Below are 26,602 nucleotides of genomic sequence, written 5' to 3'. Positions count from 1 at the left end.
GAGCAGCCACCAGCTTCGGCTTTCAACAGAACAACCAACTGCAGCAAGGAAGCACTCAATCATCGCGTCCAGACCGTGGGCCATAAAATAGCACCTGGAGGGCCACATGCAGCCCGGGGGCAGTGAGTTTGAGACTATAGTCACCTATCTCCCACTGAAAATTGCCAGATAGCTATGTGCTATTTAGCCGTCTGGGAGCCATTATCTCCTCAGGACAGATGGTATATTAAATTATAATAAATAATAAACCATAAGATGTAACTTGAGTAATATATTACTTGCACAACTCTGTCTAAGGTTTGCAATCTGTTTGTTCCTGAGAAAATGAAAAATTATGTGACTTGACCAAGAACCTCCAAGGTACTCAGCCCTCTTTGTCTAATCATTAGGAAGGAATTTGGAAGATATCATAGGGCATTCAGGATGGCTGCCTAAGGAAACTTGAGTAGTAAAAATGTAATGACTCCATGATCCATTCCAGATTAAAAATATTGAAAAAATGGCTTCCTGATTATGGCTAGAATGGAAAGAATAAGCAATTGTCATGGGGCAGAATGATAGAAGGAAAAAGTGAAGCTTTGGTATTTTAATGCTAAATGGAAGGCCTGAAGCATGAAAAATTTTTGGCCACTTAACAAAGGCTATGTAGGAAAAAAAATAAGGTGTAATGGTCAGAAATAAAAGAGATTGCAAAAATGAGAGAGGCCTTCTATGCTGCCTTCCTGACAAAAGAAGTTAAGATTGTGAGCCTGTCGGGATAGATAGCGAAAATACTTACATTACCTTGCTACTATTCAATGTAAACCACTTAAGATATAAGCAGTGTATATAAAAAATAGAAATAAATTGTTTATGAGAAATAATCTCAAATAGTTATTCCTTGAAAGTGAATGAGAAAAATCAGAGGATAACCAGGAGAAGGGAGACAAATTTATAGGCTTAGAAGCACTTACGGCAAAAGGTGTCAGTTCTCCATTGGTGGACGGTGGCTCCAGCAGTCTGGCATGCAATTGTATACCCCTGAAGGTTCTGACAGAGGTTGTCTTCTATTTCATTTGTTGTGCATAAATCATACAAGCAATAGTTAAGATACTCAATGGGGCTGACTTGCCCTTGGCACTCTTTGAATGGCCCATTTGTATCGGTGATGATGCCACAGTAGTTTGTGGTATTGAACAATGCTAGAGTCCATGTATCACATGGAGAGCAGTTGTCATCACAGCCATCAGTACACTCAAACCCATCAATTATCACTTTCCATGCTTTGCCAAATTCATCCACACTTGTGGTAGTTTTCCCACTGGGGGTAGTAAACTCATCACTTTTGTCACTGTTATAGTTGCCACACAAACCACTCATTTGCCCTTTGTAGATACTGGGGACTTTCACCAAAACAAAATACACAGCATCATAAAGAACCATGAGTCCAAAATCAGTCTGAAGAACAATATTATTTCCTTCTTGGTTTATTAAGATCTTCCCATTCTCCAGCATTAATGGTAGAAGGTAAAGTTCTTTGTTGACCTGTGTTGCAAATTTGAAAATGTACAATGTGAAAAAAAATAATAATTGGGTCTTAGTTTATTTATCACACTATTAAAAAATATAATCGCACATTGCCAGACACTAATTTATATGAATTGATAGCCTCACACAGTAGGCATAGAATCCATTTATAAGGAAACAAATTTTTCATTCTCTTTTGAATTAAACCAATGGAAGCTCTCCTCATCACTTATGCTGCAGGTGCTTGGTGTTTTAAAAGAAAATTATAGGTTTCAACTGCTGCTATCAACCCCTTTTACAAAGCTGCAGTAGTAATTACCTTGCGGCAAATGGGCTCCACTACATTTGCTGCGCTGGGTCTCACTGCTGTGGTTTTGGAAAAGGGGCCCTAAATTTGTTAGAAACCAAGGGATCAAAAATCAAACTGTGTGGGAGGGTTACACATTAATTCCAGACCTGCAAAGTTCATTTTCAAAGGGAAATGCTACAGAACATTAGGGCACATACACACCTGACATTGTATCTGCAGTGAAGCATCCACAAATCATGCACTTCAAAGTAAGTTCTCTGGTTTCAAAATGAAATAACAATGAAAGTCCCCCTCCCCCAGCTCACCCCATCCAAATATTGAAGCAGGCGAAAATATGCTTGCTGGGGAACAGTGCATTATATTAAAACTCCATTTTTACACATTTATCAGCATAAAATTGCAAATTAAAAAGTAGTGTTTGGAAAAGTTCAACATATCAAAGAAAAATATCACTGTAGAGAAATCTATGACCTCATGAAATATTTAGTCTGCCTTATCCACATACATACAGGCTCATAATCAAAACATTTAAATGTCCAAAAAACAGCCTAAGTCGGCACTTGGATGACTTAATAGCCAGGATGTCCAAGTGCCAATAATTGAAATTAACTTTCTGAACATCTAGCAGGACTTCCAAGTCATTGAAAATCCAGATCCTACAGGAGCATGTTGGGAGGTGTTGAGTGGGCACCAGGCGGGCTTAAACCTGGATGTCCTGCAGCAATAATTGAAGCTTTCCCAGGATGTCCAAGGTGGAACTTACTTAGAGCTGTTTTACATGCGTCTAAGTGTTCCCCTGCCGCAATCAGCTGATGGCAAGCTGTTCTGTTGGGGGTAGGACAACTGGGTACCACATCTGAACAGCTTGCTTTTATGTATTTTCATGTGGTCATCTTTATATTTGGGAATGGCTAAAAAAAGATAGACGTACTTAAGAGTTGAAATGTCTAGATAATTTATAAAAAAAAGATAGACATCTTTCTCAAAATGTCCAAACACTGACTTAGATGTCCTATCAAAAATGCCCCTCATGATGTCCCAATTTGGAAGATTTTGGAAAAAGGTACATCTGTCTGGGATACTATGAGAAGCATTTTCAATAGGACATCTAAGTCTGAGTTTGGACATTTTGGGAAAGGCATCCAAAAAATCCAGTAGAGAAAATGTCCATTTTTTGAAACCGCAAGACTTCCGTCTTTTTTTTAATGATCTATGTAGACGTTTTGGCCCTTTGGTGCATCTATCTTTTTAGGCCATTTTTGAATACAAAAATGTCCAAATGATAAAAAAAACACACAAACAAGCCATTGGGATGTACAAGTAGCCAACATTATTAGCTAACTGGCCGCAGACATCTGAGCAGAGCAAAAGGGCACTCTAGGGAGTACTGCAGTAAACATCACATTAAAAATTCCCAGGTACATATTTCAACATAAGCTGCTTACATTGTATAGTGAGCCCTCCAAAACCCACCCAAAACTTACTGTATCCATCTGTACACCACAACAATAGCCCTTACGCCTGCTTTACTATATCCAGACCATAGTATATATTTCAAAAGGTACCTGAAACCCCATTAGTTTAAAGTATGATTCTCATTCAGCAAACTAGTCAGAAACCTGTAACAACTTAAAATAATTGAAATGCATTAAACCATCAATCCCAACTATAATTTCTTCATTAAAATAATGCATACCTTATATAATAGTAGTTTCTATATTTGTTTTCACCCAAGAATCATATAGACAGACAGCATCGATACTACACTAAAATAATCAGCACATATTTTACTCACCTTTACGTCCCATTTCATTCCTCTTTCAATAGTAACATCATACCCATATACAGAAACTATCACCATCCTTGTCACTGCAGACTTTACAATTCCATAGTTTTCATTCTCTACCAAGACTGAGAACTTCTTCAGTGTTGTGTCATCACCAGAGACTTCAGCTAAAGTGTAGATACATGTTCCTTGAAAGTCAAAGGTGACACCATCAAAGGAAAGGTAGTGAGGATCACCAGACACAATGCATCTACCATATCCAGTTGGATAGCAGCCTTTCACGCCATTAAACACTTTACATTCCTTATTGTGACCACAAGTAAATTTTTGGCACCCAACAACTCCATTTTCTCCACACTTGCATTTCTGTTGGCACGTGTCTTCAGGATAGAATGTCTCCCATTTCTTGTAGTATATATCTTTGTACACACAGCCACAGTCTTCACTTAGGACACACTTATCTCCACTCAGGATAAATCCATTGTCACAGTAGCACCCTTCTTCACAAGGAACCTCACAGTCCATTGAAGACACAAGGCCATAACAGGTAGAAGGGCAACCAGGTCCACAAAGCTCAAAGTGGCTATTTTCTGGGCAGGTGTATGCTGAAAAAAACCCCAGATAGGTCAAATTAAAGTACAAAGAAATTCTCAGTAGGCCCAATATTCAAAGTGACTTAAGCAAGCAGGAGATATTCAGCAGCACTTAATCAGACAGTCAGGCAGTGTCATCGAACATTAGACTAGCTGGTCATTTTTAAAGTGGACAGGAGCAGGATATTCCGGGGATGGAGTTGGGGGAAAAGCCAGGAATTAGGTGTTGGTAGAATTCAGTGCTGGTGCTCACATAGTTAACTGGGCATGTAGGACCGCATAAATAGCAATCCTAACTTTGCCCAGTTAGCTATGTGGATCGTCAAGTCTCACTTCAAACAGAACCATAGTGTAATGGTTAGAGCAGCTGCCTATAAACCATGGCTGAAGGTTCAAGTCCCACTTTGAAGATAACTAGTGGGAAATGCCATAATAAGATAGAGTTATTTCTTAGTTTTAACCTGCCTACAGTACAGTATTTATTTATTTTGACTTGGCTGAATTCATAAGTGAAGTATTTGCATTGTACTGTATTTATTTATTATTCACCTTATACAAAGCGAAGTACAGATGAACTGATATAATAAATACCATTACATACTGTCACAGGGTAGATCCTATTACTGAGAAGGGTGGTAAGAAGATGCCTGTGGCTAGGGCTAGGCAAGGGAAAGTATGGTCCCAAAGTGGAAGAACCCTACCAACACCCCAACCCAGAACTATAACCAGTCAGGAGCAGGAAAATACCTATTTGCGTTCACCTGAATTAAGGAAGTGGGAACAATATGCAGGTGGAACTAATAGTGCTGAGAATAGTGTTCCTAGGGGAAATGTAATGTTTACAAGGCAACTCACAACATTCATGGGGAACCCAGTTCAAGGCGACACCAAGAACATTCTAGTCTCCACTTTAGCCAGGAACAAGCAACACCTGTAGCACATTATCCCGAGGCTTATAAGAGCCAGCAGCAGTGCTCGGAGGGGAAGCAGCCACTGAACCAACCCATGCTGGAGAGGAAACATGGTAGTGAAGGAAGACCAGTTCCTAGGACCCGAAGCAGCATACCTCAACAGAATACACAGGTCAGATCTAACCATATTGATTCTGAAATGTTAGAAGATTTTGTGAGTGAAGTTTCTGAGAATGAAGAGTATGTAGACCCTGAAGAAGTCATGGACTTTAATGAGAGCAATACTGAAACTGACCTGTGGGACATGGAAACTGAGTGTGTTTAAATTGAGGTCATGCTGGAACTTTGCCCAAATAACAAACTTAGAAGTTAAAATGGTTTATTAATTTGTTGCGGAAGTAAAGGGGCGGGATGCCCCAGTAAACTCAAGTTTGGGAAAGTTTACTGTAAAGCTTAATGCCTTGTGAAGGTTCTTGCAAGCTTCTTTTGAACGAACCTGAGTTTTTCTAGGCTGTGGCAGTTTGCACTGCACAGCCCTGGCAGTAATCTTTTGGGATATTTTTTCCTTTTTGGTTTTCTTTTAGACTGGATTGTGGGTCCTAGGGGACGGACCACAACCAATGGTCACTGTGGGAGGAGGCCCCTTCTGCCTTGAGCTCTGCAGTCAGAAGAGTTCAGAGGCAAGATCCAATCTGACGCTGCCAGTAATAATTTTGAATAAGAAATTGAATAAGAAACTGTATGAAAGCATTTTTGAAACCAGTTGAAGATAGCACTGGGAATAGTAAGGAGTCTCTGATACCAGAAGTTTGAATGGACCAGGAGAGACACGGCCCAAGGGGAGGCCATTTTGGACTATGTCTTTGAAAGCCAAGTTTTCTTTTGAACTATGAATGTTATTTTGGGTTTTTTCTGAAAATTGAAGTTCCAAATGGAATAAAGTACTTTAAGTTGGAATCAATCCAGGTGTTTTTATTACTTGATCCACCACTCCAATTGGGAACTGATTAACTGCTTGGTCAGCGCCGTGTGCTCTGGGCTCTCTCGGCCATAACCACTTGGGCGCAGCCCGGCCTGGTGACACACGGTGACAATACAAACCATACAAAAAGACAATAAAAACATAAAACAGTGACCAAAACCACAACACATATATTCAGTTTAACTTCAGCCCTACTACTCATCATGGAAACAGATATCAAATTTGCAGAGCTTTCACAATGGACAATTCTCCTTACCCCCTCCAGAGGTCCATAACACCCCTGGCCAGTCAGTCTATCTCACTTCATGATGTTACTTCACTGTATACTAACATTCTCAAGGAGAAGCGATACAGTTGATTCAACATTATATGAATAAGTCTGTATTTTCTAAAGAAAAGAAAGAGCTGTTGGTACAATTAGCCATATAAGTACAATAAATACATTGACCACATTTATGGTGACCCAGAGACTGTTGTAATTCTTGCTGATAATTATAACAGATGAAAATCTCACCCAAATTCTTATGTCTTTGATAAACTATTTTAGGGCTGCACATACAAAATGGGTCAATAAACGTATATGTAAAAAATATCACAGATCAAATGCACATATGGAAAAAAGGTAAAACATATACTGGAGAATTTGAACCACACACTGTTTGAAGATAAAGCAGTCAATCATGATGGCAATACAGATCATTGTTTTGAATATGAACATCAATGTTTGCAGTTAAAAAGGGGCAGCGATGGTGCCTCAATGGCTCCCTCTATAGATTGTTTGTATATGACAATATTTGAGGAGTATAAACGAAAAGAGTCACCGGAGAGGTCAAATCCAACCTGTGGTCACAAATCCTTTATTTACAGTTTGAAACAAAGATTAATAACAAGTCTATTCCAAAAATTACTAAAGCAAGCAAAGTTCCACAAAAGCAAAGACTTTTGGTGCTTCTTTTTGGAAGTAGAGATGCCGACGCGTTTACACGCACCATTCGTAGCACATTGCAAGTTCATTATTATCCTCTGAAGAAGGTGACGGAATCGCCGAAACTTGGATCCTAGTCAGGACTTTGCTTTTGTGGAACTTTGCTCGCTTTAGCAATTTTTTGAAAAAACTTGATATTAATCTTTGTTTCAAACTGTAAATAAAGGATTTGTGACCACAAGTTGGATTTGACCTCTCCAGTGCCTCTGCTTTGCCTCGAGGCTTGGTACCTTCTTTCCTTTTCCCCATAAACATTTGAGGAATAGCATATACTATGTATTTTCAATATATCAAGTTATTGAAGAGGTTTATCATCACAGTGTGGGATCAACCATGAAGTCATCATAGTTTGGGGTAGCAATCAGGAGTTGCTACAAGAGTTTCAAGGGTAAGTTAACAAGGATGACACAAATATCAAGTTTACATGTCAGTTTCACGTCGCCAGAATTGTATTTTTAGATGCTCAGGTAGATATAACATGTAACAACCAATTTTATGCAATTCATCGGAAGCACTCCTCCTGCATTATATTTGTAGCCACCCCAAATTATTGACAGACAGCATCCCTATTGGTCAGTTCCTTATGTATAGCTTATGCATTAGTGTTCAGGAATTTAAATTGCAAGCCACAGATATGAATAAGAGGTGTATTTATAGTGGTTACTTGATTGGGTCCATTAAAAAAGCCTATAAGAGAGCTCTGTATTGCCCATCATGATTGACTGCTTTGTCTCCAAACAGTGTGTGGTTCAAATTCTCTGGTATGTGTTTTACCTTTATTTTCTAAACATGCATAAGATTCGTGATGCTTTACATAAATATTGACCCATTTTAGATGTGCATCTCTAAAATAGCATATCGAAGACATAGGAATTTGAATGAGATTTTAACCCAGCAAGAATTACAGCAGCCTCTGAGTCACCATAAAAGTGGCCAATGTATTTATTGTTCTTCTATGACTGAAACTACAGACATTGTGTCTCAGAGTAATAAGCTGTTTTATTTGTGATCTTATACAAACCTCTGTTTGTTTATTGCACTATATGTCCATGAGGTCTTTATTATATAGACCAAACTAAATATCCAATTAAAGAATGGATTGCAGAATATTTAAGTTGCATTAAGCACCAACAAAGGCAAGTGCTGTTGACTGACCATTGGATATTGCAGGACATTCCTTTGAGGATTTAAAGTGTGTGGTGTTGCTACAAGTCATCCTGGAGAAAGGGAATAATGTTTCTCAAATATTGCTGCATAAGGAACAACATTTTATTGGGAACACAGTGACTCCTAGGGGATTAAATAGGCAGGCGGTATAGTATAATGTTTAATCTGTGGCAGGGATGTCTGTAGCTAGTATTTGTTGGGGACTTAGCAGCCTATCCACAATCATGTTTGACACTTATCACCATGCCTAATGGGAATGGGGACTTGTATACTGCCTTTTTTTGTTGCTTTGGTATTTCAAAGCTGCCATTCAAAGCAGTTGGCACTGTAGGATTAAGCGACTTGCCTAGGGTCACAAAGAGCAGCACTGGGATTTGATCTCACAACCTCTGGGTGTAAAGGCAGCAGCTCAGCCAATGAGCTACAGCCCTTCCTAACCTTTTATAGTGCTAAGGCTGAATAGGAAAATATTGATCCACCCAATTTGCTGGTCAGTAAATTTAAATAGTCTTGATTATACTCGTAGTTTGGATTTTGGTAAAATTTATTGTAGATAGATGTGCAAAATGGATTTATACTTATTATTTATTTTCTGTATTTGACTAATCACTCTTAAGAACATAAGAATTGTCATACTGGGATAGACCGAAGGTCCATCAAACCCCAATATCCTGTTTCCAACAGTGTCCAACCCAGGTTCCAAGTAATAATAATAATAATAATTTTATTTTTATATACCTCCATACCGAAAAAGTTCTAGGAGGTTCACAACAAGGTGAGCTAATACATGGGATACAGATAAAATACAAATTAGAATAATGGACTTAAAAACAGATAAAGACAGAAAGCATTTACAATATAATGCAGAAGATACTGGCATGGCAGGGAAAGAAGTAATACATAGAACAGATAAAATACATCAAGTTGAATATAAGGAACTTGATTGAAAAAATGAAGCAGAATGCATTAAGATATCAGCCTATTAAAGAGTTAGACCGCTAACATAATTTTTCCAAGCCATACATTCAATTTAGCGGCTTGAAATGAGAAGGTTCTCTCAAGGAACGTCTTATAATGACAGAATTTTATGGAGGGATATGAAAACATGTGCACTCTACGTGTGGTCTTTTTGGTGTGACTCAAAGAAAAATGAGCTTACAATGCACAATTATTATGTGATTTTTTTAGGTGGTTTTTTCAATGAATATACTGTTTAAACTCGACAGTGATCTTAACCATCTGAGATAGTAAACACCTATTATCATACAGTTTTTTTGGAACCTCAGGCCACCACTCAGAGCTCAAACTCATTCATTGCTCTAAGCTTTATGTGGAAGCTCCTCATTGGATCCTTTTATATTTTCTAACCTCTTTTTGCTTTTGTAATAAATTTTTTTTGTTATTTCTTAAACAGTTTTATATAGACTCAAGGCTTAAAATATTAAGCACTACTTAGCTTGGTCTTGTGGTCTTTGGCTACGGGGAATTTCACACCGTATGATAATAGGTGTTTACTATCTCAGATGGTTAAGATCACTGTCGAGTTTAAACAGTATATTCAAAGAAAAATGAGACACAAGATAACCTGGTAACAAACCCGAAACTGATTTATAACAAATATAAGAAAATTTGAACAGAATTCTCGACTCTATCGGCAACCAACTGAGTTTCAAATAAAAAGGAGTGATATGCTCCCATTTTTTAAAACCAAAAATGAGGCGAACGGCAGTATTCTGAATTGCTCTCAATTTTTTGAAAATTTTCTTGTAAGCACCTAGATATATAATGTTACAATAATTGAGAATACTTAAGATAGAAGGCTGTACCAGTAAACGAAAGGAAGTTAGCTAGATCCCAAATAGCAAAACAGATTCTATGCTGCTTATCCTAGGAATAAGCAGTGGATTTCATCAAGCCATCTCGATAATGGCCTGTGGATTTCTCTTTTAGGAAATTATCTAAACCTTTTTTAAACCCCACTAAGCTAACTGATCTCCCTACATTCTCTGGCTACGAATTCCAGAGTTTTATAACACATTGTGTGAAGAAATATTTTCTCTGGTTTGTTTTAAATCTACTACTTAGTAACTTCATCGCATGTCCCCTAGTCCTATTATTTTTGGAACAAGTGAATAAATGATTCACCTCTACCCTTTCCACTCCACTCATTATTTTATAGACCTCTATCATATCACGCCTGATCAGTCTCTTCTCCAAGCTGAAGAGCCCTAGCTGCTTTAGCCTCTCCTCATAGGGAAGTCAACCCATCCTTTTTATCATTTTTGGTTGCCAAAAGCCGAAGCCGCACTTGAAGAATCACTCAGCGATGATGAATTGCCCGGAAATGGAGGGTGCTAGTAAGGGCTCCTTTTACAAAGCTGCGATAGCATTTTTAGCACACGAAGAATTTTAGCACGCACTAAACCTGTGTAACGTGGCTAGAACTAATGCCAGTTCAATGCTGGCATTAGCGTCTAGCGCGCGCTAAAAACGTTATCGGAGCTTTGTGAAAAGATCCCTAAGTTGTTTTAAGAATCTGCCGCTAAAATACATACTAAACCGGCTGGAGCAAGCTTAATGACCACGTTAAAGGCAACGTTATGTTTTGAGAATCCAGGCCTTAGTCCTAAGTACTACTTTTTCATGTGCATATACACGCAAAGGGGTGCCTAATCTTAGGTGCTTGGTAATAGAGTTGTCCTTTACATTTGTAAGCCCTCTGGGGATAGGGAAATGCCTACTGTACCCTATCGGAACTACTATTGAAAGGTGTTAAATTTATTGCTCATTTTGGTGTATCCCTTTACTTTTCATGATTTCTATTACATTCTGTGATTTTTGCGTGGGACTGATGTAATTTATGCCATAAAATTATCTTTTACCTATATTCTCATATCAAATTTCCTCTTATGGTATACATCCTTTAAATTGATTGATTCATCATTGGATCCTCTAATTTCTAATTTGATTTTCTTTAATCTATATAATAACTTCACCACTTTGGCCTCTCTAGAAAGGCAAATATGAAGTGAAGCTAAAGCATAATAGATTTGCCATCCTTTGTAGTTAATCTTTGTCCTCCACCTGGTTCTATACACAGTACCACTAGCTGTGCTAACTGCCTCTCTTTCTGTTTAACAGATACCAACTTACGACAGAAGGAGGGGCTCCTCCAAGGTTGGATGGGGATGCCAGCAGACTGACATGCCTCTGCATAGCTCTGGATGTTTTGGCAGAGGATTGTAAGACTCCCATTCCCAAAGCAGAGATCAAAAATGCAGCTACTGGAGTAGAAATTGGGGTCTACAGAGGAGTAGCAATCATTGAAAGGACCATCCGAGGCAATAATGATACCACAGTACTTGATGCTTTGGAACAAAGTCATCTGCTCTTCTTCACAGTCTTGGCAAGGATCTCCAATGCCACCACAGCCATGGTCACAATACTCATTAGTTATAGGCACCACCCATGAAGAACCGAATAGGATGGGGTTAGGGGCCAGCCTGCCATCAGGGCGCTGAAAATCATCAGTCTTGTCCTCATTGTAGTTCCCACATAAACCACACATGTGCCCCCTGTAGCTTGTGGGGATGCTGACTGTGGTATGGTACATCAAGTCATAAATCACTTCTAAGCCAAAGTCTGTTGTGAGAATGACATTGATCCCATTCTGAGAGATTCTGAGTTTATTTTGAAAGTTGTATGGCAGGTTGTAAAACACATCATTCACCTAAGGGGGAAAAAAGACAGAAAACCTTTTCTTTAAGTATAAGAATACTGCATTTTCAGAGACCCAATTACTGTTTAATGCTGAATACATACAACCAAATCCAGCAAGGGTAATCTAATAAGCTAGGTCATAACTTTTCAGCTGTGAGAAACACTGAGTACCACATGATATGGTGTTAACAGGTCTTCTCTGAGTCAATGCAAACCTCAGGGAGCAATTTCAAAATAGAGTTTCTATAGGACAAGCAAGACTGGGTGAAGTTACATTTTCCTTTAGCCTAACCATATAACCTAGAGATTAGCCAGCTGAATGGCCTAGAGGAGCAAAGGGAAGAAAAGGCTAGCTTCCCGTTGCAGCTTATAAATTTCCCTGGGACCTTGAAAAGGAATTCTCTAAGGACAAAGGGGGAAAAAAGCCAAGCTAGAACCTGGGATGATTAAGGCAGAGATGCTTGTGTCCTTAGAAGACCTTTGGCATCAACACAAAGTGGGAAGGTACAAGGTACTCTTTTTTTATATATAGTAAATAGTTGCAGTGATGGGAAAAGTAAGCACCAGGCATTGAGAGTGTGTGTGTGAGAGAGAGAGGATAAAAAAGCCAATTAAATTCAGCTGTGAGGGGAATGTTGTAAGAGTTATCATATTTGCAGAGACAAAAAGAGGGCAGAAAAAAATAAAAATGGTTGCTACCTGTATTTAAACCAGTTTCTTAACTCACTCCCTCCACCAGCATAATTTTTAAACAGTAGATCTTCGCTGGCAGTGAGCTTGGACAAACACAGTGCTCATACTGGCCGCACAGCCTTCCCATTGGCATATGTAGAACTGTGTTGGTTCCAGTCTCTTTTTCAATTTCTTTGTGTCAGTGTTCTCCTATATTATTTTCCAGGTTTCCTCTCCCATTTCTTTTGTCTTCTTCTTTTCCTTCTCTTCATCTGTCTGCCACTAATCTTTATTTTTATGCATTTTCCCCCTTTTTCTCTTCTCTGCCTTTATATACCTATTTGATTTTACACTCATTCTTCCTTTCTCTCACCCTCTTCTTAGTTTCCTTCTTTCATCTACCTACCAGCTTTCCGGTACTCTCTCCTTCCCAAGTCTCTTATTCTCCTCCCCTTCCCTCTGTACTCATTCTCTCATCCCTTCACCAGCTCCAGCTCTATCCCTGCCTCTCCTTGCCTTTAGGGCCATTCTTCTATCTTACTCTCCACCTCATCTCTTATTGCCTCATTCACCATTTTAACCCATTTAACCCATTTCTACCCTCACTCAATTCCTTCCTTCCTCCTCAGTGCCTTCATCCATTTCTGAGCCTTTCATCCTCTCTCCAGCCTTCTAGATCATTCACATTACATTTCAGCCATTGTCCATGTTTTATCCCTTTTCCCTTACTCTCCATTTCACAATTCATACTTTCACTCGTTCTTCCAACCTAGCCACATACTCCACACTCATATCTACCAACTGCCAGTTCTGTCATTTTCTGCCCTGTTCCTCTAGCCGGTGACAGATCAAAAGCGCGTGATGACAAAGGCGCACCTTTGTCGTCACGCGCTTTTGTCTATGAACCAAGCGCGTGACGACAAAGGCATGCCAACAACCCAGCGCAGACAACTGAGCACAAGGTGGAAGTGCGCCGAAGAAAAACAGTATTTTAAAGGGCTCCGACGGGGGTCATGGGGGGACCCCCCCCACTTTACTTAACAGAGATCGCGCTGGCATTGTGGGGGGTTTGGGGGGATGTAACCCCCCACATTATACTGAAAACTAAAAAGAGAGGAAAAAGTTAAGTTTCCAGTAAATGAGGGTTACCCCCCAAGCCCCCCACAATGCCGGCGCGATCTCTGTTAAGTAAACTGGGGGGGTTACCCACCAACACCCCCCATCAGAGCCCCTTAAAATACTGTTTTCCTTCTGCGCACTTCCGCCTTGCGCTCAATTGTCTGCGCTGGGTTGTCGTCGCGTGCTTTTGTCTATGAACCCCTCTAGCCACAGCCCTGAGTCCCATCCAGTTTCTACACTGATCGCCCAACCATCCCATCCAGCTTCTGCTCTGTTCCTCCATCCCTAATTTATCTTCTGCTCTTTCCAAAGTTTCTGCTCTATTTGACATTTCTTCTTCATCCGTGTCCAACATCATTCCCTCTATGTCCCTGTCCATCTCCCATGCTCAACTTCTGCACTCTTTGTCTCCATCACACCTGTGTGTCCTTGTCTCTCCTTTCAGTAGCCCCCTCTTTTCTCTTTCTCTTGCACCAGAGTCAGCATATCTCTCTTTGTCTTTTCCTTCATCTTTCTCTGCTGACCCCCTTCCCAGCATCACATTCTCTCTCATATGTCTCTAATATCTCACCCTTCTCTTCCTCATTTCCTCATCTATCACCACTCCACCCTCATCTGATCTCTGCACTCTCCCCGCCACCTTTCATCCTTGTATTCAAGACTTTGCTTCCTTCCTTTTTCTCCCTCCCCCTTCCCTGCACATGGGAACAGCATCTTTCCCTGTAGTGTGGTCCGGTATTTCTCTATATTCCCTGTTTCATTTTTTTAAACCTGGACAATCAAACTCTCCAATTTATAAAAACTGCCAGGACACCTGGATAGTCATCTAAAAGAGGACATGTCTGGGTAAATCCTGATGTATGGTAGCCCTAGTATTTACTAAACTGAACTGTTCTACTTGTTCCCTACTTCCAGCCAGAGAGCAGGAGAGTTAATTTGCCTGCTGAGAAAATGGCTCTTTGTCCAAAAAAGCTAGAGATTAAAGTTAATCCACAAATAAAGTTAAATACGGAGGAAGCTGGTGTGACTGGTTTTTTTTAGGATGCTATGGGCCTCATTTTCAAAACAGAGACATCCCAAAAATGATATAAAGTGGCATTTGGACGTGTTAATCGCCAAAATGTTCAAATCGCCATTTTCAAAACTTACTTCCTAGACGTTTTTCTAAGCTATTCATCTGCAGTGCGTCTATATCTCAAGGGGGTATGTAGGGGGGTGTTTTGGGCAGGTTAAAACTTGGATGTTTTGCAGTGATAATCGAACATTTCACAAAATGTCCAGGATACATTTCGATGTCTGGGGTTGGACCTGTTTTAAAAATGAACAAGGGCCAAAAAGGTGTCTAAACGGACCAGATGACCACTGGAGAGATGAAGGCATACCTCCCACACACGTTCCCATAGCAGTCATTGACCCCCCCCCTTCCACTATCAAAGATCTGAATGAAATAGTAAAGTACATATCTGTCTGACAGCAGCAAATGTAATGGCCAGTCTTATTAGAGCGGCACACAAGTGCTCTGTCGATTTGTAGTTGTGTATTTACTAAATAACACTTAAGAAGTGTACTGGTATATATGCACATAAGTGCATACCTATGCATATATATATACTAGTATTCTAAACATTTGGTGATTTCATGAGTCTCTGGCTGCACTTCCTTCTGACTGTGCATCCAATATTTCTTTCTTTCTGCCTCCTGCATGTTTCATCTCCTCTGGACCTCATTCCCTTCCCCAACCACCATCTCTCGCTCACTGTCCCTCCATGAGTTCAACTTTTCTTCTTCTCTCCTACACCCCTATTGGCAATAAGTCTCCCCCTCTCTCTCTCATTGTCCATCTGTCTTGCAAGATTCAGGCATCTCTCCCACCCCCTCTATTACTACCACATCCAACATTTCTCCCTCTCTCATCCCCTGGAGCATGTGCTGCATTTTTTACCACTGCCCACCAGCCCCATGCCCATTTCTCCTATCACCGCTCTCCAGCACCATGCCACATCTCTCCCTCTATCACTATGTCCAATATTCCTCCACCTTGCATCCCCTTCAATCTGTCCCCCTGTTCCCTCTCCCCCAACATATCCAACATTTCTCCCTTTTCATCCTTCTATATCTAACAATTCTCTTTTTCTGTTCTCTCACTCGCCAGCATCTTTCTTTCCCTCCCTCCCTAAACCCCAGCCCATTCAGCATCTGTCCTTCTTTTACTCCTAACTCCAGCTCCCACTCCTCTCAGCTGGATCCAATATCTCCCCAGTTCCCAATTTCCCCACCTACCAGCTCCCCGCTGCTGTATTTTAAAATCTTTGGGCAGCTGGAGGCGTAACAAAGCCAGCCTCCCGCCATCTGCCTGCCTCGGAAGTGTTTTTTCTGGTGAAAGAATACTTCTGAGGCTGGTTTCATTGTGCTGCTGGCTGCCCAAAGTTTTTAAAATACAGCGGCGGGGAATTGGTAGGTGGGTTAGTCGGGAACTGGGGAGAGGTCAGATCCAGCTGAGAGTAGTGAGGACTGGGGTTGGGTTGGCTTTGACAAAGAGGGGTGAGCAGGATGGAGGGATTCCCAGCGGTGGAGGCGGCTTAGGCAGAAGCAATATCCATGGCGGCGCGTACCCCCAATGTGCGGCTCGTGTACATCTAAGGGTATGTGTACTGCATGTTGAGAAACACTGATCTTTAGGGAACCTATGTAGAGCTTATTCTAAATAGGAAAGTAGGTTCTTACTTTACTTTAAAAAATACTAAAGTAGGTGCATATGTGGTTAGACACAAGCAGTTATAAGCAGGTATAAATGTTCATTCCTTGAGTCAGGAGATACACATGTAAGTGTGAGCATTGCCTATGTTTCCTGTGCTAAAACAATAAACAGTATGAGCTAATCTACCCCAAAAGCTAGGCCATTAGGAATCAGCCACACTGGTCATTGATCAGCCAGTCCTGACTTGTGCTGCTACTACCACTGCACCACAATGGACAAGAATATTTATTTACTTTATTAGGATTTTTTGAAAAGATTCACACAAGAAAGTGAACAGCAGTAAAAATATTCAGATAATAGCACCTACTTGTAACACGCCTCTGTCTTCACGAGTGAGGGTAATATTGATTTCAAACACAGTAACAAACACCACCCTGGTTACTGACACTGTCCCATCTCCCCACTTCTCATTCTTCACATTGACTGTGAAAGGGAAAAGATTGGGGTTTCTGGTGCAGGCCTTGGCCAAGGTGTATGTACAATTGCCTTGGAAGTCAAAGGGGGTGCCATCAAAAGTCAAGTAGTGTGGATCTCCAGCAGCGGTGCACTGAACAAAACTTGTGGGATGACACTTGAAAACACCATTCAACTCCTTGCAGATTTCGTTGGGCCCACAGACTGAGGCCTTGCATGACACGGCTCCACCAGCTTTGCAAACGCATCGCAGCTTGCAGCTCTCATTAGGGTAAAATGCATGGCCTAGTTTGTAGTAGAACCCCCTGTACGTACAGCCACATTTGGATACAGGAACACACTGCTGACCACTGAGAAGGAAATTCTTATCACACACACAACCCTCCTTGCATCGGGTGCTGCATCCAGCAGAAAAAGAAAATTCACTGCAGGTCATTCCACATCCTCTAGCGCAGAGTTCATAATGGCTGTTTTTGTGACAGTTTGGTTCTGTGGTAGAATGAATATTTATTTTTGTTAGTAAACCGCTACAAGACATTGGCCATATGCTGTAGCCCTGTACAATTGATGACTCGTTCACTTTCAATTTACTGTTTTAAAGCTGCCCAAAGATGCTGAGAAGCTCTTAGTACCACCCTATGGTCTTTAGTGACCATCATACCAATCACCTTTTTTGGCCCTAAACTTGTTACCTCCTTGATATGCTTAAATCTTTATGGCAGACTGAACAGGAAGCTGCTATAATGCTAAAGTCTAGAAAACACAGCTAGTCAAGCTGTGAATTGATATTGACCCATCAAAAAATTCTTTGATCTCAATTTAACCTATTGCCTTAGTGGGCAGAAAACTATGGAATTCTGAAATTTCTAAACAAGATAGCACCTTTAACTCTACAGTCAAACCTCGGTTTGCGAGTAACCCGGTTTGCAAGTGTTTTGCAAGATGAGCAAAACATTCTCACAAAACTTGTCTCGCAAATTGAGGGTTGACTCGATTTGCGAGCACCCCCCCCCCCCCGATAACCAGCATCACTCCTCCCCCGCTCGCAAAGGCCCCCCTGTTCGAACCGTTACCCCTTCCTGCGTGAACTGGCACCCCCCGCCCGAACAACTTAAACTTACCCCCCCCTCCGTCCGGCACCGGCACGCAGCCCACAGGACGTGCCGGTGCCGCTAGAAGATCTTCCTGCTTCTGCCGGCCTTGAGCATGCATCTGCGCATGCTCAAGGACTTCTAATTCTCTCTCTCGCCAAGATTCTCGGAGATCTCGGCGAGAGGGAGAATTAGAAGTCCTTGAGCATGCGCAGATGCATGCTCAAGGCCGGCAGAAGCAGGAAGATCTTTTAGCGGCACCGGCACGTCCTGTGGGCTGCGTGCCGGTGCAAGACGGCGGGATAAGTTTAAGTTGTTTGAGTGGGGGGTGCCGGTTCGCGTGGAAGGGGGTCTTTGTGAGTGGGGGGGGGGGGGAGCAGCACTGCTGGCCTCGGGGGGAGGGAAAGTATCAAAGCGAGTTTACATTATTTCCTATGGGGAAACTCGCTTTGATATACGAGTATTTTGGTTTACGAGCATGCTTCTGGAACGAATTATGCTCGTAAATCAAGATTCCACTGTATTTCCTTTTTGCTGCATGGTTTACACCTAACACAAGAATTTCCTGTCCTAAACTCTTCATAATTTATTTATTTATTCACAATTTGATATACCGCAACAACTGATTAGCAGAATTGAGCAATTTACAGGCTAAAAATAATCAATAGATAGAAAGGAACTCCATCAATGTTACAGGAAATAAATAACCAGTCAATTCACAATAATATACAACCAATAATTGGAAAATTGGAGGCTTAAACTGAGAAAGCAGAAGCCTTATTAATAATTCACTGGATACTTGCTTCTTTAGGCTCCTCCACTTTCGTTATATCATTTGATTATCTAGTTCATTTGTTATTTACATGGACTTAGGACAGAGAACATATAGGTCCAACTTTATAAAGCCACGTTAGTGTTTTTAGCGCCGGCTGTGGCAATAAGAACTCTGATGCTTATAGGAATTCTATGAGTGTTGGAGCTGTTACTGTGGTGGCTGGCGTTAAAAATGCTAGCATAACTTTGAAAAGGAGGGAGATAGTAATTAATGACAAATATGATCAAAAGCAATCATTAACACTATACTGTACATTTGTAGGTCCTACCATAGATCCTATTACTTATTTAATCAGCCTCTCCCTCCCTCTAGTCATGATCTTCCCTGAAGGCTACCACACTTCATCTCTCCAGAAGTAGCGAGGGAAAACTACAGAACTTAATTCTGGGTGTTGCAGCAGTTATAGTTTGTACGTAAATATGGGCACTGTGCAAGCACATGCTTTGAATGGAGTGAACTAATGGTTAGAATAGTAGGACAAGTAGAATAGTAGGGCAAGTTCTTCTCACCCTCCTTTGCCTCAATTTCAAAGGTGAGATTTATGAACAATAAAGGCAAATCTATAAAGGCACACTTGTATTTACAGTAGATGCTTAGAGAATGCCTACCTGGAGCCCATTCTAAAAAGGAAGGCGCACATTGACACTCTTTTGTAGAATTCTAGTGTAACAGGTAAAATACGTACATAAAATTTAATAGGACAGAGTCAGCATGAGTTCAGCCAAGAGAAGTATTGCTTCACCAATTTACTTCATGTTTTTGAAGTTATGAATAAAGATATAGATGAACGTGAACTAGTTGATGTAGCGCAGGAGCGCTCAAAAGGTTGATTGCGATCAACCAGTAGATCGTGAAGGCAATGCGATTCGCTCCGTGATAGACTCGTGTTGCCTTTGCGTTCTCCCTGCTTCCTGACGCCATAAACAGGGATAGCAGGCAGTGTTCTGTTGTGGATTAGGAATTGGTTATTGGACAGAAAACAAAGGATAGGATTTAATTGGCCATTTTTCTCAATGGAGGAGGGTGCATAGGGAAGTGCCACAGGGACCAGTGCTATTTAACTTATTTATAAATTATCTGAAAATTGGAACAATGAATGACATGATTACATTTGCAGATAACACAGGCGGACTGTGAAAAATTGCAGGAAAACCTTCGAAAATTGTAAAACTTGGCATCCAAATGGCAGATTAATTTTAATGAAGAGAAATGCAAAGTGATACACATTGGGAAAAATAATTCAAATCATAATTACTGAATGCTAGGGTCCAACTTAGGTGTCAGCACATAAGAAAAAGATCTAGGTGTCATTGTAGACAATATGCTGACATTTTCTGCCTAGTATGCAGTGGCAACCAACAAAACAAGTTGTTAGGAATTATTAGGAGAGGAATTGTATATAAGACCAAGAATTTTTATAATTCCTCTATATCATGCCATAGTGCAATCTCACCTTGAGTTGCGTTCAATTCTGGTTGTTATCTTTAAAAAGATATAGCAGAATTACAAAAAGTTCAAAGAGTAACCAAAATAACAAAAGGGATGGAAAGGCTAAAGTGGTTAGGGCTCTTCATCTTGGAAAAGAGATGACTGAAAGAGGATATGATTTAGGTCCTACAGAATCCTGAGTGGTATAGAATGGGTAAAAGTAAATCAATTTTTTACTCTTTAAAAATGACAATGCTGGCATTGACTCTACAATCATGTACAAACTACAACTGATACAAAACACAATGTTAAGACTAATATTCAAACTGAAAAAATATGATTACATCTCACCTTACTACAATAGACTGCACTGGCTACCTATTAACACTTGTTTCACCTACAAGCTATCATGTGTAGTGTTCCACATCCTATATGCGAACTCTGTAGAGCCACTTATATACCTTTTTTTCAGCTCCTGATTAGCCATTTCAATTGATCTTTCCCTCTCCCAGAGGTGTAAAATACAAGCACATATTTAACTCACAAATCACCTACCTCAGCACCAAGTCCTGGAACAATCTTCCAACAATTATGAAGATACAACCTAACTATCCCAGATTTCGAAATAACTGTAGACTTTCCTTTTTTAGAACATATACTCCATCAATACTTAACAAGTATGCTCTTCAACAGCAAAACCGGAAGTTACATTAGATGGAAGGAGTCCTGTGGCAGAGGGAAAGCCCGAACGGGTCTCTAGCAATGGGTGCCGATGAATTGGTGAGTTCAATTTTTTTCAAAAAACAAATCGATTCGAATCGATTCACCTGAAGTGAATTGGTGAATTGATTCACATCGCAAATCAGGCAGCACTAGGGTCCACTATCCAGTTCACAGTGCACCCAGTCAAAGAAATCAGTTTTGTTTAGCACAATTTTCCTTAGGTAAAACTATGTTGCCTCGGATTGTAATCCATTGGTTCCAAGTTATTCACTATCATTTTCTTGAGTGGTGCCTCTATTATTCAATTACCAAAGAAAGACTTACTGATCTGTAGTTTCCCACATCTTCTCTATCTCCACTTTTGTGAAGAGGAACCATATCCGCTCTCCTCCAAGCCCATGGAACTTTCCCCATCTCTAGCACATAAGGCTAGAACATTGTTCTATAATTTACTGTTAATTATGCACAAACATGCCACATTTAGGAATGAACAGTTACTCTTGCCATAGAGCTGGCATAACTGTTTGTGCCTACATTTTGGCGCATCAATGTCAACTTACACTAACATTCTATCATAGCATTTTGGCATTGAGGCAACATGGCTATACCAAAGAAAAATTCCAACAAACCAATCTAATTGATTTCTTTGACTGGGTGACCAAAGAACTGGAAAAAGAACCTGTGCTGGTTGCAGTCTACTTGGATCTCAGCAAAGCCTTTGCTATGGTTCCTCACAGAAGACTCTTGTATAAACTGAGAGGGCTGAACTTAAGACCCAAAGTGGTGAACTGAATTGGAAATTAGTTAACTGATAGGTGACAGAGAGTGATGGTAAATTGAATTCACTTGGAGGAAAGGAAGGTGAATAGTGGAGTGCCTTAGGGGTCATTACTGGGGTCAATTATGTTTAATGCATTTGTGAGAGACATTGCTGAAGGGTTACAAGGAAAAGATTCCCTGTTTGCATATGACAAGAATATAACCAATAGAGTGGATACCCAGGGAGTGGAAACCATGAGAAGTGATACTTTTCCCTGCCCAGTACCAGATTTGTGCTGCATCATCTGCTTTCTCCTAGCTGCCCTGTATTTGTCAGTCAGCAGAATGACAAGAGCATCTCTTATCACATGCTTCTCTGAATTGCAGATTAACTATTTCCAGTTTTGTGAAAGTAGTTAATATGGATGTACACCATACAACCAAAGAAGTTTACATAGTATTACCCCCAGTGAACCTCATATTCTTAAAACCACTGAGTGGATAACTTACCAGTATAAGTCTGCAACTGAATACTGTATATTCAAATAACATTATTCAGAAAGCTTTACCTGGATAGTGTCACTAAAACAAATGTGCCTATTCCTAAGCCAAGGCAATTAATTGCCCATTAACTCTGTTCCCAGTGCTAAGATCAGACAGGCAGGGCAGAACAAAGAAGGGGTGGCAGAGAAGAACAGAATACCTATTCCAAGCCACTATAATCCCTTTCATAAGCCATCTGTTAATTCTCTAGTATTCTCTGATCAGGCAATCTAACACAGTAAGGGTTAAGGAAAGGGGTGCAGCTGACAGGCAGAACAGTGGCTAGAGCTCCAGTGAAGTTTACACAGCAGAATAAATCAAAGCCAGCTGACAACACCCACAAGCAATGAGGAACCTAGAGGGAAGGACGTTCCTCACAGAACAGGGAATTGAAGGCTAGGAGCTCTGTCTTACTGCCTTCTGCTAAGAAACTCCCTGTCCCACAGCACTTCCATACTAACAAAACTTTGCTTTCCAGCAGAGGCTAATGGGAAGGGAAAAGCGCCATGAGCAGGGCTTGCCAAATGCTGTGTCAGAGGATAGCCTATATCCAGCTTCAGAGACTGAGGAATCTCTTATGGAGGTAGAGGGAGATATCTCTGAGAGAAATGAAATGGATTGCAGCCCAGAAGCCTTAGACCAGGGGTAGGCAATTCTGGTCCTCGAGAGACAGAGCCAGGTCCAGTTTTCAGGATATCCACAATAAATATACATGAGATAGATTTGCATCTCAAGGAGGCAGTACATGCAAATCCATCTCATACATATTCATTGTGGATATCCTGAAAACCTGACCTGGCTGTGGAGGACTGGAATTGCCTATCCCTGCCTTAGACTATATGTCTGAATGCCGTATGAGTCAGTAAGATACTGTGTGGAGGAAGGGAATGAAAGTTTGTTCTATAACAATGGTCTAAAGTACTTAAAGAAACATTTCTGTCCTTATGAGGGACTGTATAATGAATGAGAGTTTGATGTGTGAATGTGAGGATTGGTTAGTAGCAGAAATTAAACCAGAATTCCTGTATGCAAGCAAAGCATAATGAGTGGAGGATGGGTAATGCTAACTAACCTTAAAAGGAGAAATAAAGCTAGGAGTGGATTCAGTGACCTGACATTGCACATTCCTGATAGTGGGAACTTTTGGGAGGGGAATATTAGACCATTAAAACAAGGGTGGATGGTTCCCAGCCCCTGCTCCGAATTAAAGAGGGTAGCGGGGGGGGGGGGGGGGTATTTATAATTCAGGTAGTCAGATGGGGAGAACTTCCTGAAGAAACAGAAGGCGCAATACAATGATTAGGCCAAGCCTAAAGAGAGTGGAGCTAAACTCTTGTATTTGGGTTCTGGAAACCAGAGTGCTGCCCAGAACTGTGCAAAGCCTGGCAGCAGAACTATGAGAAAGAGAAATCCTGTTTAAAAGGAAATGGTTTTGGTGTTCTTTTTCTTTTCTGATTGTAGCACAGATTTGCTGGAAAAGAGAACTTTTGTTTGTGATAAATCTTTTCCAAGCCTCATCAGCCGGTGTGGCTGCCTTAGAACCAGTGCAATTGAACTGGATAATAAAATTTGGAACTAGCAATTATTGGTGGAAAGATTTTTTTTTTTCTCTGCTGTGCTTATTCCAGAATGGTCCTCCAAAGAGCGCTAATACTTGCGCCTGGGGCAGGAGCTGGGTTGCCAGCGCTAGGCTTACCCCTAGTCCCGTCACAATAGTCAATGGGACTTTTCCAGATAAATCTGCAATGAATATATTAGCATACAGTTAAGCAGAGAACTTTAACCAAATAACATTAGGAAAATGTTTTTCTCTGACCATTGTTAACCACATATCAGTGTTGACCCGCTCAAGTTTAAGAATGCTCTAGGCACACATCCAAACCCACCTCTTTTTTATGCCAGTAAATTATGTGGACAATGATTTTCCCAGACAAAATGTATTCCTTCAGCAATGGTTGCGATTTAAATCTCAAAGATTTGCCTCACTAATTTCCAAAGTTAATATGAAGAATATTTAAATATTGACCCCTTTGAAAACTGAACTTACCACAAGCTAAAAGGTCCCTCCAAGGATATAGAGTAACTCCAGCTTCTTGGCAAGCCCAGGTATAGGTAGCAATAGCCTTGCAGAAAATATCTGAGCGCCCTCTGAAGTAACAGAAATCATGAACACAATTCTTGAAATACCCTTCAGGTTGCACTGTCCCATGGCATTCCCTGAAGGGGCCATTCTGGTCCAGAAGGATTCCACAGTAGCTGTTGTTTTGCCTTTGGTGGTGTTCTATGATATCCATATCAGGACAGGACCTTGGCTCATCCTCTGAACATTTGAAAATGTTCTGGTCTTTCCAGCTCTGCCCAAAAGCAGTGGAACTTTGGGCACGTCTGCCATCTTTCATCAGGAACTCATCATTTTGGATACCATTGAAATTACCACACAGGCCACAAGTATGCCCAGAATAAGTAGAGGGGAGAGTTACTGTGATGTGGCTCCACCAATCGAAAGTAATCCTAAGACCAAAATTGACTTGAACAATTGCATCCCAACCACTTTTGTATAGCATGACTTTATCATTGCCAATGGTGTATGGGAGATTGATGAACAAACCGTTCAACTGTGAAAATATAATAGAATTGGAAAATAATTAATGAAAGCTTCAATACAAACACTGTTTTGAAATAAAAACAATATTTTGGGCCCAGTGTTCAAATCATTGGTATAACAGGCAACAGATGCCAACTACATAAGTCCTGTTTAGAAAACTCCCTTCATTTTCACCCCCCATGAAATGCCTAATATTTGGCTATATAAATCGCTAGGGGGCCTTTTTACTAAGCAGTGCTATAAAGTGGCCAGCACTATCCCCATTGTGGGTGTTTTCCGCATGCTAAAACCATGTGAGCACTTACCAACACATATACATCTACTCCAGATTCCGTGCATGTGGTGATTTATCCCTTCTTATGAATTGGCTTGCAGACAGAAAATACTTACAGCTTTGAGCACCTCCCCTATAGATGCAGAGCCTAGTCCATACCTCAGTTTTTTCTCTGCAAGCGAATTGTGCAGAGGGGTTCTGATCTGCTCTACTTAGCTTACCAGCCACTCCCGACTTGGCAGGCAAGTGTCTAAGGCCTCTATTGCTAGATGGATTTGCACGGCGATCTCTTTGGCATAACATCGTCTATGGAAAGCATCCACCAGTCTTTCTCTCAAGATGCACTTGACAAGGAGCATTGCCTCTTTCTGGGTGGAGTCTCAGGCAGTTCTTCCCACAGAGATCTCTCGGGCAGCTACTTGGTCTACTTTTCATACTTTTTCCAGATTGCATGTAACAACTTGGGAGGACACCACTTTTGGGTCTTTGGTCTTGCATGCAGGCTCTTCTGTCCCTCCCTTCCTCCCAGACACTGCTTTGGCATATCACCACGTGCACAGAATCCAGAGTAGATGTAACTAAATGAAAGATTAGGTTCTTACCTGGATAATCTTTCAGTTAATCTACTATTGATTTCATACAGCCTGCCATCTGTTTTTCTTGTATCGCCTGCTTTCTGCCTCAGATATTTCTGTGTTCCAAAAGTGGTGGAGTTCTCCTGTCAGCCAAATAGCTAAACTCCAAGAAACCTGGAATGTATAAGTGTATTCCTCAGCCTCTGGCTCCCTTAGTGTTAGTGCTAGTTGCACACAGCAGGTTGTTTCTCTAAGGTTGTGTTTCATTCGTTATGATGATTTCTTCTAATTCTTGTTTTTTTCAGTTACAGAGCAGACCCGAATTGCTTGTTATTTGTGGGGAGTTTCCCTGTTCTCCTCCTCTGTTGTCTTCTGTTCCAGTGAATCTTTGGAACTAAACTGAGGTGTGAACTGGGCTCCGCCTGTGTAGGGGAGATGCTCAAAGCTGTAAGTATTCTCTCTCTGCATGCCAATTTGCAGGAAGGGATAAATCACCACACGCACAGAAACTGTAGTAGATTAACTGAAAGAAGATTATCCAGGTAAGAACCTAATGTTGCATTTTGTAAGTGATAAGGGCTCCCATGCTAATCCTGTGTCAATCAGTTAGCATGCAGCAATGCCTATTGCCACATTCTAAATGATTAGCATAGCCTACTCTCCACCCTAAAGAGACCCCAATGCTATAAAAGAAATGTTATTTTTAAGTATGTGAGTAGCAAACATATATGACAAACTTCCATGCAACCCCTGAGCACATCCCACATTAGTGTTTACCACAGCTTAGTAAAAGCACCCCTATAATGCCAAAGTAAAACATCTTAATTTTGGATGGGGACTTGGGTT

General features: G+C 40.8%; 1 protein-coding gene across 2 annotated transcripts in view; it reads right to left on the bottom strand.

The window, feature by feature from the left end:
* The window catches only part of LOC117369098 (IgGFc-binding protein-like), a 146,448-nt gene that overhangs the window by 76,987 nt on the left and 42,859 nt on the right, over window positions 1–26,602 (bottom strand). For both annotated transcript variants that reach the window (XM_033963095.1, XM_033963094.1), the window contains exons 7-11: window positions 24,350–24,917; window positions 16,817–17,412; window positions 11,394–11,970; window positions 3,612–4,207; window positions 954–1,524 (exon numbers count right to left, since the gene is read on the bottom strand). In XM_033963095.1, the coding sequence (XP_033818986.1) occupies window positions 954–1,524; window positions 3,612–4,207; window positions 11,394–11,970; window positions 16,817–17,412; window positions 24,350–24,917 (2,908 nt within the window). The remainder of the gene's footprint in view (window positions 1–953; window positions 1,525–3,611; window positions 4,208–11,393; window positions 11,971–16,816; window positions 17,413–24,349; window positions 24,918–26,602) is intronic.

Source organism: Geotrypetes seraphini, chromosome 11 (genome assembly GCF_902459505.1).
Source record: "Geotrypetes seraphini chromosome 11, aGeoSer1.1, whole genome shotgun sequence".
NCBI lineage: Eukaryota > Metazoa > Chordata > Amphibia > Gymnophiona > Dermophiidae > Geotrypetes > Geotrypetes seraphini.
Note: the sequence above shows the minus strand (reverse complement) of the source record. Positions and strands in the feature narration are given on the sequence as shown.